General features: G+C 28.7%; 4 protein-coding genes across 4 annotated transcripts; 2 read left to right on the top strand and 2 right to left on the bottom strand.

Moving 5' to 3' along the window:
* The first annotated feature begins 549 nt into the window (after positions 1 to 549).
* Positions 550 to 4918, top strand: LOC113372527 (surfeit locus protein 4 homolog). The gene is made up of 6 exons (XM_026612864.1): positions 550 to 696; positions 1163 to 1302; positions 1396 to 1519; positions 3391 to 3621; positions 4088 to 4267; positions 4548 to 4918. The coding sequence occupies exons 1-6, from the start codon at positions 646 to 648 to the stop codon at positions 4632 to 4634; spliced, it is 813 nt and encodes a 270-aa protein (XP_026468649.1). The 5' UTR covers positions 550 to 645; the 3' UTR covers positions 4635 to 4918.
* A 545-nt stretch (positions 4919 to 5463) lies between these two features.
* Positions 5464 to 8582, bottom strand: LOC113372491 (TBC1 domain family member 15). The gene is made up of 7 exons (XM_026612828.1): positions 8419 to 8582; positions 8168 to 8357; positions 7554 to 8004; positions 7356 to 7487; positions 6743 to 6839; positions 5950 to 6681; positions 5464 to 5729 (listed from the first exon to the last, which is right to left on the bottom strand). Exons 1-7 carry the CDS (start codon positions 8443 to 8445, stop codon positions 5466 to 5468), a joined length of 1893 nt encoding a protein of 630 aa, XP_026468613.1. The 5' UTR covers positions 8446 to 8582; the 3' UTR covers positions 5464 to 5465.
* A 1002-nt stretch (positions 8583 to 9584) lies between these two features.
* On the top strand, positions 9585 to 10804 carry LOC113372529 (KRR1 small subunit processome component homolog). The gene has a single exon (XM_026612866.1). The coding sequence runs from the start codon at positions 9740 to 9742 to the stop codon at positions 10742 to 10744; it is 1005 nt and encodes a 334-aa protein (XP_026468651.1). The 5' UTR covers positions 9585 to 9739; the 3' UTR covers positions 10745 to 10804.
* Positions 10805 to 11310: 506 nt separating this feature from the next.
* On the bottom strand, positions 11311 to 13565 carry LOC113372604 (protein TAPT1 homolog). Its single transcript, XM_026612962.1, has 5 exons — positions 13299 to 13565; positions 12950 to 13202; positions 12553 to 12866; positions 12386 to 12483; positions 11311 to 12180 (listed from the first exon to the last, which is right to left on the bottom strand). Exons 1-5 carry the CDS (start codon positions 13312 to 13314, stop codon positions 11395 to 11397), a joined length of 1467 nt encoding a protein of 488 aa, XP_026468747.1. The 5' UTR covers positions 13315 to 13565; the 3' UTR covers positions 11311 to 11394.
* Positions 13566 to 14469: the final 904 nt, after the last annotated feature.

The raw sequence follows: 14469 nt of genomic DNA, 5'->3' as shown, positions 1-14469 counted from the left end.
ATTTCAAAATCTAAAAAAAATCAAAATTAAAAAAAAATCAAAAAAGTCATTTTTTTCAAACTTCAAAATTTTCTCACTTTTTAAAGTTTTCAACAAATTTTTAAAGCTTTTTAAAAACAATTTTTTTCGATACGGGACGTACCAGCAATTTGCATTTGCCGTGCACCACTATAGTAATTTGCTAAGCTTTTTCAGAGTATGTATTTGATCTTAGCAATCATTTTTTTTTATCAAAAATGATTGTGCTGGAACGAATTAACGGCATTACAATGTATTTGTATTAAAAAAATTTCTTCGAGACACAAGCAATTCGGCATGCGAGTGTGGTTACGGAACGAATTCAGCTCGTAAGGCGGAGTACCATATATATAATATAACATAATATTATATATATATATATATTATATACATACTAAAATATGTATATATATACATGTATATTATATGTATGTGTGTTTGAGTATATGAATGATGTTTATTTTCATATATTAGTAAATTGCTGAACATGTCTTTTTGTAAATATTATTTCAAACCGGAAACGTTTAAGGTTATGTTTTGGTTCCACATCATTTTCTATCATTCGGTTTGACGTACTCTTACCTTTGTAAGAGTATTTAGGTTGTAGTATTAATTATTTATGTAAAAATGAATTTGCCGGAACAATATATATCAAATGCAGAGGATATTGCAGATCAGGTAAATTATTTTCATTATTTAACCATTATGCTTTCGTACACATATATATTTATAACTTATTTTGTTAAAATTAATATATTTTGACAGACACGTCATCTGACGTATATTCTGCTTCGCATTTTGCACCGAACAAATTTTGAAATATAAAATATATTATGTATTTAACATTTTTTTCTATAACACTAATAAATTAAAGTGATTTGGTTATTTGCATTTAATTTTAAGTCGTTTGTGTGAAGTATGTTATAACCACAGTTATGTATTTATGCATTGTTATAGCATATATATTATATTTTTCCAATTCTACATTTTATAATAGTGTACATTAAGTAACATCGACAAGTATTTTCTTAATTTTCTTTCTCCTGAATATAAAGAATAGCTTTTTCATATAAATTTCTTAATAGTACAAGAAATAATTTTGTTCATGAATGAAAAATGACTGTAAAATTCTATTTATTTCTAGATATTAAGAAAGGGTAAACATGTTTTACCATCTGTTGCCCGTTTATGCCTAATCTCAACATTTTTGGAAGATGGTATTCGAATGTGGACACAATGGTCAGAACAAAGAGAGTATATGGATATGTCATGGGGTTGTGGCAGGTAATTTAATAATATATTAGTTGAAATGAACACTCTTCTTATAGAATAAAATTGATTGCCTTTTGCCAATAATAAAATGTAATTGCTTTGCAGATTTTTAGCTACCATTTTTGTACTGATTAATCTAGTAGGACAAATTGGAGGTTGTGTTATGGTTTTAGCTAGGTATAAGGTAACAATTGCTTGTGGAATCCTTTTCTTCATTGTTGTATTGCAGGTAATAATTTTATTAATAGTATATTGTGTTCAGTTATTTTTTTAAATAATATAAATATATTGCATTGGCATCATGTTAATTTATATATTACATCGGTTTAGTACCAAGTGTGTGCTGCTGTTGTTTTTTCAATTAGTCATGTGCCAGCACATAGCTTCCATGTACAGTAGAACCTTGATTAACCGGACTAATTATTGTCGATAGGCATCCGGATAATCCATTTATGAAGAATAATGATGTGTACTTATCAAAAATAACAAATACATACATAGATATCAACAAAAATCAATGTTTAATAAGAAATTAACATTTCCTTATGTATGTACATATATATTTTCTTACATTATATTACATACATATACTAAGCTGCAGCATAAATCGTGCAAAAATTTGAATTGTAGGTATGTACATACATATAACTCTGTCGCGGTTTGTAGTCCGGATAATCGCGAATCCTTATAACTGAGGTCCAGATAATTGAGGTTCTACTGTATTTATATTCCTAAGCAAAGTGATTATTGAAATAAGTTTTAAACTCAATTTGTTATCCAGTGAAAATGAATAAGAACTTACTAAATAACAGTACGAAGAGCGCATGTTAATGAAGACTTGTCACTAAAAATTCTTGTTAACATAGAATATTTTCAAAAAAAAAGTAAATATATATATATACATATGTAATCATTAGATTTTTTTGTTGATTGATTTTCAGCCAATTACAAAAGAATTCTTTTATTTTGACGATTGGCTGAAAATCAATATTCAATATACACCTAAGTCTGTTTTTACACGGAGATTGGTTCCAGAAGAATCCGTGTAAAAAAAAAAACGTGTAAAAAAAGACATTGATCTTATACAAAAATGGGTGATTTGTTCCTAATCTCTAAAACCTATTAAAATTGGTGAAAAACAAGAATTTTTAAGAACAAGAATTAAATTAGTGCTATTCACATTTGCTTTGACCAGTAAAAATTGTTTGTACGCGCTAAAGGGGAATTCACTTAAATCTTTAAGCTAGTGTTGGCAAACTATCGATACTATCGATGGTTTCAGACTTTTTTCTTTCATAAATACTTTTTTGTGATATGAACATACTTCGCAAAAATTTAATTTGACAAAAAAAATTTAGGTACATAAAATTTCAAATCGTGCTAAATGGAATAAATTTGTGTAAAAAAATTAAAAATATTCAATTTTCAAACCGTGTTATATCAAAACCGTGTACAAAAAGACCGTGTAAAAACAGACTTAGGTGTATATTAATGTATTGATATATATATATATATATATATATATATATATATATTAGGGTGGTACTTAATATGGACATTTTCGAATTTCCTTGCTCCCAGGGGCTCAAATGGTTCCAAATTGATAAAAAACAATTCTCAGAAAGTTTTAGCTCCTTATATTATCTTTTAGATAGAGCGCAATTCAATCAAAATTTGGAAATAGGATGGAAAAATTTTCAAAAATTTTGCAGAGCGACGAATTTTTAATAAAAAACGACGCGAATTTTCACTTTTAATTCATTTGTCACTAAGTTATACCTAAAAAAAATTTTTTTTAACTTTCAAGATTTTTCCATGCTATTTCCATACGAAGTTTGAATAGCGCACTATCTAAAAGTTAATATTAAGAGCTAAAAATTTAGTTTTTTATCAATTTGGAACCATTTGAGCCCTTGGGAGCAAGGAAATTCGAAAATGTCCATATTAAGGACCAACTTAATATATATATATATATATATATATATATATATATATATATATATATATACATATAGACACATATATTTTCTTATTTGCATGCAGTGCTTTACCCGATTTCAGTTGCCAAATATGCCTTATAATATTTTTATTCTTTCGTAGACATTTGCATACAGTATACTATGGGACTTACAGTTTTTACTGAGAAACTTGGCGCTTATTGGAGCACTTCTTCTTGTACTTGCTGAATCTCGAGTGGAAGGAAGAAGTCTTTTTGCTGGAATTCCTACTATGGGTGATTCAAGGCCAAAAAATTATTTACAACTGGCTGGCAGAATTTTACTAGCTTTCATGTTTATTACATTAATTCGTTTTGAATTAAGTTTTTTACAGGTAAGATTTCTTGTTTGATTTGTTTTTGTTTTAATATAATAATTGATTCATTAAGTTTATTATGTTCCACATAACCATACAACCTCTATTCTAACTGAAATTGAATTTTAAATAAAATATACTGCATAATAAGAAGTTTGAACAATCTTATAAATAAAATAAGAAATCTAAATAAATAAAATAAAAATCTAATACTATAAATAGTAATTATAGAAATGTTGCAGTAGAAAACATGCTGGAATTTGAATTTAAGTTAATATTTTATTCAAAACTGAAGTAGAAGCAAACAATTTTGACTTAGTTTTTAATATATTGGAAGCAACATGTGATTTTAAGACACAAATAATTATTGAGTAACAGTTTTTCTGTTTTCGTTATTTATGAGAAATATAGTAATTTTATCATTATTAATAATTCTTTGTACTATTTTTTAACTGTTTTTTTTTGTAATTATTATTCATTACAGGTTATACAAGATTTAATTGGATCTGTTTTAATGGTATTGGTAACCATTGGTTATAAAACAAAATTATCAGCTCTGATTTTAGTTCTACTTCTTTCATTTTTAAATTTATACCACAATGCTTGGTGGACAGTGCCTACCTATAAGCCATTAAGAGATTTTCTCAAATATGATTTCTTTCAAGTAAGTTAAAATCATTTTATTAAATTTGAAATGAAGTCAAATATATTTAAAAAAAAAATATATAATTTTGATTGTGGTAAAATTATTGAAGCTCAAGCAAATCCTATTATAGTATATTTCACTTGTTTTATTTCATGTAGATGATATATTTGTTACTCATTGAAACATTCTTCATGTAACGAAAGTATTTTTAGCAGACATTTAAATGACTATTTTTAATTATTTGCAACATTATAGATCACTTAAACTTTATACTTAAAAAAAATATTTTATATTATAGACATTGTCTGTGATTGGAGGTCTTCTTATGATTGTTTCCTTGGGCCCAGGTGGAGTTTCGATGGATGAACATAAAAAAGAGTGGTAGAAAAATTCAGGAATATTTGTGCCGTGTGCTAGTATTAAGCAATTTATATATATATATATATATATATATACATATACATATATATATATATATATATATATATATATATATATATATATGCAGAAACTTTATTCCGTATGTTTCTATTGGTTTTTTTTTTTCAATATTTAAAGTGAAGCAATTGTGTTCTTTGGAAGATGCCATAAAAATGGATTTATTTTTATAGAAATTTATTATGTAATATAGAATATGCTGAAAATTGAGTTCAGCTCATTTATATCAATTTTTGAACAAATATGGGTCGTTTGAATATATATATATATATATATATATATATATATATATATATATCTTATTGTAATTTTAGTAAACCTTTAATATTTCAATTCTTATGTATACTTTTTATGGTTGTATGTAAATTTCAAAGTGGTTATGTATATGATTACATTTTATTAAATTTGTTTTATATGAAAATAATAGAGCATTAATTGTGTTACATAATATATTTTTCTGAATATTTTACAACTAGTATAAAAATATTTATATTTAAAAATTTCATATAAAAAAAAGACTATTCAAATTATTTAGACATGACACGTTTGTGATGTTTTGAAACTTATTTTATCTTACTCAATTTGGTATTATAATTACATTCAAATAAAACGATATTTCATTATTATAAATAACATTCATAATTTGATAATCCATTTAATAACATGTTTTTTTTTTAAATATAAAACAAAGAAACATTTCCAATGTTCATAAAATTCTTAACTTAAATATTATATTCAAATATTAATAAATAATAAACTTATATATTTTACCCATCTATTATAAAAAAGATACGCTGATAGCGTTCTCATATGCTACCTCTTCTCTGCTGGGTGATATAGAAATTATATCTCTATTTTCATAAGCAGAAGTTAATTCATTTTCTATGCTATCATCAGATGTTGGTCGGTGAGGTATTGGGAGACCAATTATAGATCGTATGGTATCAGTCAACTGAGATGCAGATACTATTTGATGATAAATTCCTTCCGCCTTGCACAGACATTCTTGCAAGTTTATGTTTTGAGATAAATCATTTATATGCTACAAAAAAAAAAAAATATATATATATATCATCATATTTTTTCAGTGTATTCAGGATGTAATGTTATTATACTTTTCTTATGTTACAAATTTAACATCTAATGATATTACTTATTTATATTACTAAAATAATATGAACAATTTTCGAAACTATTAATAAAGATTAAACTTGAGGTTCAATTTTATAATGCAAATGTGTAGCAGATTTTTCAATACCTACTTTTAATATTTCAGTAAAACCATATCCTTTTCCAATTAGCGTTGACTTTTCAGAATCTAGTAGGGCGATACAAATTAATAAATGAAAATTTTTGCATGGCAGATCGGTCCAAATTATTTCCCATAAATTCATGATATCCAGCTGTGAAAATTCTCTTTTAAACAAAACTAATAACCATCGAAAACAGAAAAACATATTTCCACTTTCATGATTATCCAAGTATGTAGCCAATTCAGGATCACAAAATGATAATAACAAATGCAATTGTTGTAATTGGTTCTTCATACCAGCCTGATCCATATCAAAATTTGATGCAACTTTATCCATAAAACCAACAAAACACCAAAAAGCATCAACTTCATTTTCCATTAAGAATAATATTGGCGACAACAGATCACTCATCCCTTGAACATAACCCAAGTCAAAATTATACATAACATACGTCATTAGGATTTCAAATAATGAATAAATGTTAGGGTTATTATCTCCTTCATAAAAAGGACAAGTTCTATCAGTACGATTAACATCCTTATCAATGAGATTTTTTCGAGTTTGAAAATCCATAAATCTATTTTCTTGACTGCTGGTCATTGATTTCCACTGCAGTTTCATAACAAAGTATTCATTTGTTTTCTGTTTAACTTTTTCTAGACGTTCCGCATAAGTATCATTCCAATTATAGTATCCCAAGAGATATTTCCACACTTCACTTCTTATATCGGGATGAACACCCTGAAAGTAAATGTTTCAACTAATACTTTGAACAATTAAAAGTATTTTTAAAAAATCATACTCCTCTAAATATTATTTGTTTCACTCCTTCAACCTCCAGTATTCTTCCATTGATATCTTTAAGTCCTGCCCATTGTTCTGGAGATAATGGATTACCTCTAATAATGTGAAGATCATTAAAAGTGTAAATTAATGATTAGAAAAACAATACAAATCTCATTAAAAAAAATATTCTATTGCTAAAAATGACAAATAAATTAGCAGTTCTTTTTGTGAGGTGTCAAGGTTTCTTTCTTTTTAATTCAATATTTAGTTATTAACTAAATTTCAAATTCAGTTCTTCTAAAATTTGTTACAAAATACATGGAGACAATCTATAGTTCCATAATCAATTAAATGTAGAAAAAACCAAAGCATTTTATATTGAATTTAATAAGAAGCATAAGGTGTGAACTTCTATATTTTAAGTTGAATAGTATATTAGTAGTACTAAAACTATTTTGAAACACCTTCATGTGATTAGAAAATACTATGCTGTAATTTAAACTATATATTTTTTTAAACAGTATATTTTGAAGTTCATAAATCCAATATAATATTAGATTGTTAATAAGTACAAAATACAATGTCATAATTTAAATGTAGAATAATTGCATAATCACATAAATATTTACCTGTGGATTTTAATACGAGGAGGTAGAACTGATACTTTTCCTATAACTTCATACTCATCTGAAGTGTGAGTTGTAGCTTCATCAATTGCAGTCATACTCTTTGTAATCAAATCTGCAACTTCCTCATAGTACCTATTCATTGGAAAAATAATTGTTAAATTTTCATTGGGAATACATTATATTATACTCTCACTTAACCTCGTTCCATGATGCGGGTCAGTTCCATTGAAAACAAAATCACTCAATTTAGAAAATGCCTCCAAGGCGGTTTCATAAGGCCTAGATTGTAAATTTTTCACAAATTTCCATACAACATCACCGGTATCCTCACTGAATATATCTAATTCAGTAAATGATTTATCTATCACTTCTAGAACAGGATCATTTAGAATCAAATATAAACTTTTATCTGATTTAGATTTAACAGTTTTAATTTTCGACTTCAGCAGATTTAGAAAATTATCACCATTGGCATGTTGGAAAAAGAATGAACTATGTTTTGTATTGTTATTTTCAATGAAAGACATCTCTCGATTGTTACGTGATAATTTGAAACCTTTCATGTCTTTCAAATTCAGACGTACAACTCTTGTTTTGTTAATACCTTCTGCTGGTACTAGTGTACCACTAATGGTTCTCATACGTTTACCTGAAATTACATTTAAACAATTTGTACATTATAGTAAACATCATTGCATGCATAAGCATGTAAATGAATAATTTTGATCTGTACAATTTTCAGTTTGTATAAAACGTGATAAACTTATTAAACATATTCATTGATAATGATATAAAAACTTCATGATATTCACCTATAGTATTGACCATTGCCCACTCTTGATCTTGCATTTCGGAATCGACCAAAATATCAACAGGTCTCCATTCTATGCATCGTGCGTTGTTGTTGTATTCCACAAAACATAATGTACCATTTGTATTCAAGTCAGCAATATGCGTACTACTTGCTGTCTGGAGCAAAACACCATCTTGTGTAAAGATGTCCTAAAATATTAAATAATATAGAAGGTCACCATCTAAAACCCTAAAGGATAATTTATGTTACTTTTCCATTTTCGTAAATGTCATCCATTGCTTATGGTTCATTTAAGAAACGAGCTTTATTCGGTTTTTGTATATATGCGAACTAAATGTCAAACAATTTTCACTACTTAATTATCATATCATTGGTCCGCTTTAGAACTCATCTGTTCTGTCAAATGACGAAATGTTTTGTTGTGACATTCAACTTTAACTCTTGCAATTTCTATTGCCAACTATATCAATGGCACCAACATTAAGGTGCGTCCACACCTAACGAACGAACATGAACGAACATAAAAGAACGTACCAGAACGAACAACAACAGCATAGTGTGGACGCCACAACGATCACGAACGAACATAAACAAACATGGCGAGCAATGTTCCGCAACTTGTCGGGAATTGTTCGTTCATGTTTGAACTCGTATGTGCAGTGTGGACGCTACCACGAATGTAGACAAACATTTTTCTTTTTTGATGTTAAAATGTGCAGCCCTGCATTAGTTTATTTTGTGTTTATTATAAGAAATTGCTGTTATTGACAAATTTTGTAAATTTGATGACTTTAAATAATTTTGCTCTTTCCCGCCACTTTAAATAATAAATCTGACGTTTCACGGTACATCCTCGAACAAAAAGATTCAAGCCCTCACTGCTTTGAGGCGTTTGTTTGGAATTTTTCGCGTTCGTTCGTGTTCCTGTTCGTTCTTCTTTGTATTTTCTTGTTCGACATGTTCGTTCGTGTTCGTTCGTTAGGTGTGGACGCACCTTTAGTAAGTTCGAAGAGGAGTTGGGGCAAAAAAGCTTATTCATTTGGTTATTCAGAAAAGATGAACTTTTTTATAAACACAAATAAATTCTCCCAATTAGACTACGACATTAGAGAACATCAGAAGCACCAATATTATTTACTGCAGCATTCCATACAAAATATTGAAGAGTATGCTTATTTATCTATGGTTATATTATTATTTTGCCATGCTTATTTATCTGTGATAGCAAATTATATGCTTATTTTGTGTGATAGCAACCATAGATAAGTAAGCATAAATATGATAGCAACTGTCATGCGACCGCCATGCACAAAGTGCTCTTCGCGATAATATTAGAGGAGTGTCCAATCCTTGCCTAATTTATATTTATAGTCGTTGGTATTGTTCAAAGCATTCATTTTACGAATAACCTCTGATCAAACTACCTTACTTTTTATCTTGTATCTTGCAAAACCTTGTGTTAATGTCATGTTTTACTAACTTCCGTTCCTTTTAATATAAATTATTATATTTCTTTTGAGGTTTCAAGTCAGATAAAAGTGTTAACGGTTAAAAAAATATAAATGCAAAAATGAGCAGCGATGAGGCTCCCAGTGGTCCTGTAGACAATGCATGGTCTATGAAATTGCCAGAATTTAAACCTGAAGACAATCCACATCAGCTTTTAGAAGAAAGTGCTTTTGCCACATTGTTTCCACGATATAGGGAGCAATATCTAAAAAAATGTTGGCCTTTAGTTCAAAAATCTTTAGGAGAACATGGAGTTAAGGCTGAATTAGATCTTATAGAAGGCAGTATGACAGTTAGGACTACACGTAAAATGTGGGATCCCTATATAATTATTAAAGCGCGAGATGTAATTAAATTACTTTCACGTAGTGTTCCTTATGAACAAGCTGTAAGAGTTTTGCAAGACGACATTGGTGCTGATATTATTAAAATAGGATCTTTTGTAAGAAATAAAGAAAAATTTGCAAGGCGTCGCCAAAGATTGATTGGCCCAAATGGGTGCACACTTAAATCTATTGAATTATTAACAAATTGCTATGTTTTGGTACAAGGACAAACTGTAGCAGCCCTTGGCCCTTATAAAGGCTTGCAACAAGTTCGAAAAATAGCAGAAGAAACTATGAAGAATATTCACCCAATATATAATATTAAAGCTTTGATGATCAAGAGAGAATTAATGAAAGATCCCAAATTGAAGGATGAAAATTGGGAGAGATTTTTACCGAAGTTTGCCAGTAAAAACCTCAGTAAAAGAAAACAACCCAAAAATAAGAAAACCAAAAAGCCTTATACTCCTTTCCCGCCTCCACAACCTGAAAGCAAGATTGATAAACAATTGGCCAGTGGAGAATACTTTCTTAAAGATGATCAGAAAAAAGCTAGAATGCACAAAGCTAAAGAAGAAAAGCACACTCAAGCTGCTAAGAAGAGAGAAGCGATTCGTGAAAAATCATTTATTGCTCCTGAAGAAACTAAAAAAGTGAAAGAAACAAAGGAAGCAACTGTAGATGTGAAATCATTGAAAAATAAAGTTAAAAAAGCTGTTAAATTTGTAAATAAGAAATAAGATTGTACACATTGTTACTAAATTAATGTGAAATATTCATAATTATTAACTGATTGTATTATTATTGCAATGAGAGTTTATTTTATAGTTTATATAATGCTAATATACATATTTTCTTAATTACAATTTCAATGTTTTATCATGGTTTTACCTATTTTATCAAATATTTATGCATGCATCCATGCATTTCTTAACATTGATCTGGTCTAATTAAAATTGAATAATTTAACTTGAATAATATTAATTCACATTACACATGCCAAATGTTACATATTTTCCCATTATATTTGAAATTTAGAAGCAGTATTTATAAAATTATTTACCTTGTATCTGCGGGTGAAGCACAATATCTATAACATTTGGAGTATTATTCAGTGGTAAAAAAATTGCTGTTTAATGGTGCTGATCTTCATTTTTCCAGGATGTTATTGTCATTATAAAAAGTTATACCAATTAATTTCATACTAAAATTTAGGTTTTTTCAAAAAGTGGAGTAATGTATACTCTGAGCGGCTCATATTTAAATCAGAACTAAATATAGAACTAAATTCAAAAACTGTGTTCAATTTTTTATTCAACAAATATAAATATAATTATATTAAAAATATATTTCCAATTACAATAAATCTTAAGTAATAACATTAGTGTTATCATGCCTGTTTAGCATGATTGAGATTAGCACTTCTTGGGTCATTGATATTTAAATGTTTACAATCTATAAAAATATCAGACAAGCGTAGCACTTCTTCAGACTGTCTAACTTTTTCCAGATTTTTAATCCCATTAGCATCAGCATCAAACTGTAATTTTCGACCTAATGGTTTATCCTTTCCCTTGTCTATAATTGTAGATTCAGTAAATGTTGTAGAATCACTATGAGTAACATCCACCACTTTCTTATGTTGTTTCATTAAACAGCAGCCTTTTCCCAGTATTACCAAGCTAATTAATGTGTGAGAAAGCATCAAAAGTATAAAAACTAAGAGTATAATTATTAATGATGGCAATCCATCCATAAATATTGCATGAGCAAGAACTCGAACCATAACAATAACCAATGGCAATGGAATAAACCCCATGCGTCTTGCTACTAAATCTGTATGATCAGAAAAAGCACTTTTTCTGCGCATCAACACTGTATCATATGCTAAACTTGTAATATAGTCACTGTACACATTAACTGATAAATCATTGAATCTGGTTATAAACGCATGTTTTATCCAGTCAACTACAACTTCTGCTGCTAATACTACTACACAATCTGGTAACAATACCCAAAATCGATCTTCTTCCCAACTATATTCCTTCATTGTTTGAAGCATAACAATAAACAGCAAAGTAAAAAGATTAAACCTTTCTCTAACATCTGTGCAGGCAACTTGGAAGAAACTCTTTTTATCAAACTTCTTGAAAACGCTTCCCTTCAATTCTACAAACTGACAAAAGATGATTGTTTAATTTGATAATTTGAAACTTTATAGGTTGCGTACATTAATAACTATTATTATATTAAATTCAAAGATAAAAAGCAATATACCAACAGTTACAAATTTCAACATAAGCCAACACAAAATAAATGCTTTATTAACATTGCATTATTTTTATATTGCTTGGAACCCCTAAATAAGTATCTATACTTACATTATTTGAGATCATTATAGTCAATAATGATTTGCTGCTGGAGTTAATGGCAACATTTAATGTAGTAGCTTGGAAGAGAACTAGCATACTATGCAAAACTATTATAATAATAAAGAAAATATAGTATTATGCAATTTAACTGAGCGTTGGATTAATTAAAAGGATACACAAATAAGCCAGAGCAAATATTAGATGAGGAATAACTCCTAAATGTCCTCCTTTCTGTTTCTTTCTATTTCCTACAGTAGCAGTCCATAATAATGCATCTATAATATCCTGTCCAAAAGCTGAAAATAGTCTATCTCCAACTTCTAACATATTATAAAATATATATAGTTTTATAACAGACTGGCTCTTGATTAAATGATACATCATATTAATATCAATATAAAACATTAAGTAAGTACAAATCACAAGCATCAACCCTTTATATATATCACATATTTCTGCACTTGTCAACAGTAATTTACTTTTCATTAATCTGCAAAAAATATCATATGTGAAATGAGTAATTGAGCACATATAATTATAATTCTCAAAATTAATGAATTTTAAAAAACCTGCCTCAAATATTTTGAAATCGGCCGTGAAAGCAAAGACAATATTGCTTTTAAAAAACGTATTGGTAAAAATGTGTAAATGTACAGGTAAGAATAAGCACATAAGAAAAATCCATAAGCTGTAAACTTTTCCACTTCTCTAGGAATTTGCATAAAAGAATATACTTTTTCTCGTGCTAAATGCCTGTGTTCATCATTGTCCAATATATATCCCCTATTCAATTCTTCCTTTAAGAAGGAAAGTAGGGACGGGGTCGCTGTTTCAAAAATACAATCATTCATAATATAGATATAAAAAAAATCCATAAATTTAAACATAAACGTTTATGAAGGGTATATTGATATTAGATTACCTAAAACATTCGTCATTATTTATTATAAACTGGAACCATAAACATTTATTATAAATAAGAATCGTCTAAAATTTCGAAACCCATAGTCCTAGAGTAAGTTTTACATTGTACTTCAAAATCTTCAAAAATCTCATTTCAACATAAACTTTGTGATACTGATAAGTATTTGATAGTTTCCAAATACAGTAGGCCCTCGCTTTACACGGCACTCTGGGTACACGGTTCCCATACTACACGGAGCTAAAAATCCGACATCCCTCCGAGTACACGGACTTCTTATTACACGGTATTTGGTCAACAGCCCATAAGTCCGTTGTGCAAAAGGGTATTGTTGTAAATTTTGTTATCGACTTTTATCTTTTAGACATGCCTGATTGTAAAATAGCCGCCTAAGAACACGTTTGAGCTGATTACTGCGTCGCGCCAATTTTTGAATAAGGTGTCAATTTCGTCACGTCATTTACGTCATTTCGTCCGTATTTCTCCTACTTCAAGTTGTATTTCTTGGTCTCCATACAACGCGATAAAAATGGTGCGATTTGTACCAACTCTGAGTCTCTCATAACACGGTTCCCATACTGCACTATGTAAGGTTCCATAGAACGCACTACGAATTAGCCTGAATTGTATGTTAAATACGAGTTTCTTATAGCACGGTTCCTATACTGCACGGTACGCACTTGCCGCGTAAAGCGAGGGTTTACTGTACGTCAAAAAACAATATGTCCAACATTCAAAATAAACGCTCTGCCCACGACGACATAGATAAACAAGTATAAATGGTCAGAACAAAATCCGCGTTCAGAAGGGCTACTTAGGGGTCCAATGGTAGTCGCAAGTTTGGCGCTATGAGCCGATGAAAAAAGAAAAGTCATGCGTCAGTGTTATTTTTGTGTCAGTTAACAAAATGTGTTTCTTTTCTTTGTTTGTGTTTGTAGATTTGTTAGTACATAGTTATTTGTGTGCCTCAAGGCAAATTTCTGGAACTTACCGTACCGTAACAAAATGTTTGAGGTTCGAGGAATATTAAATGCATTGAAATAGATTAATAAATACTTATTTATTTAGAGTATAAAAGTGAGCTTTAGAACTTTAGAATTAAAATTAAAATCTGAATTATTTTTGATATACAAAGAAATATTAAAAAAAAAATTAAAAATTAGGAACAATT

Source organism: Ctenocephalides felis, unplaced genomic scaffold (assembly GCF_003426905.1).
Source record: "Ctenocephalides felis isolate EL2017-DRISC unplaced genomic scaffold, ASM342690v1 CF-g0.4_SCAFFOLD_01604, whole genome shotgun sequence".
NCBI classification, from domain to species: Eukaryota; Metazoa; Arthropoda; class Insecta; order Siphonaptera; family Pulicidae; genus Ctenocephalides; species Ctenocephalides felis.
The sequence above is the reverse complement of the archived record's forward strand: the minus strand, read 5'-3'. Positions and strand labels throughout refer to the sequence as shown.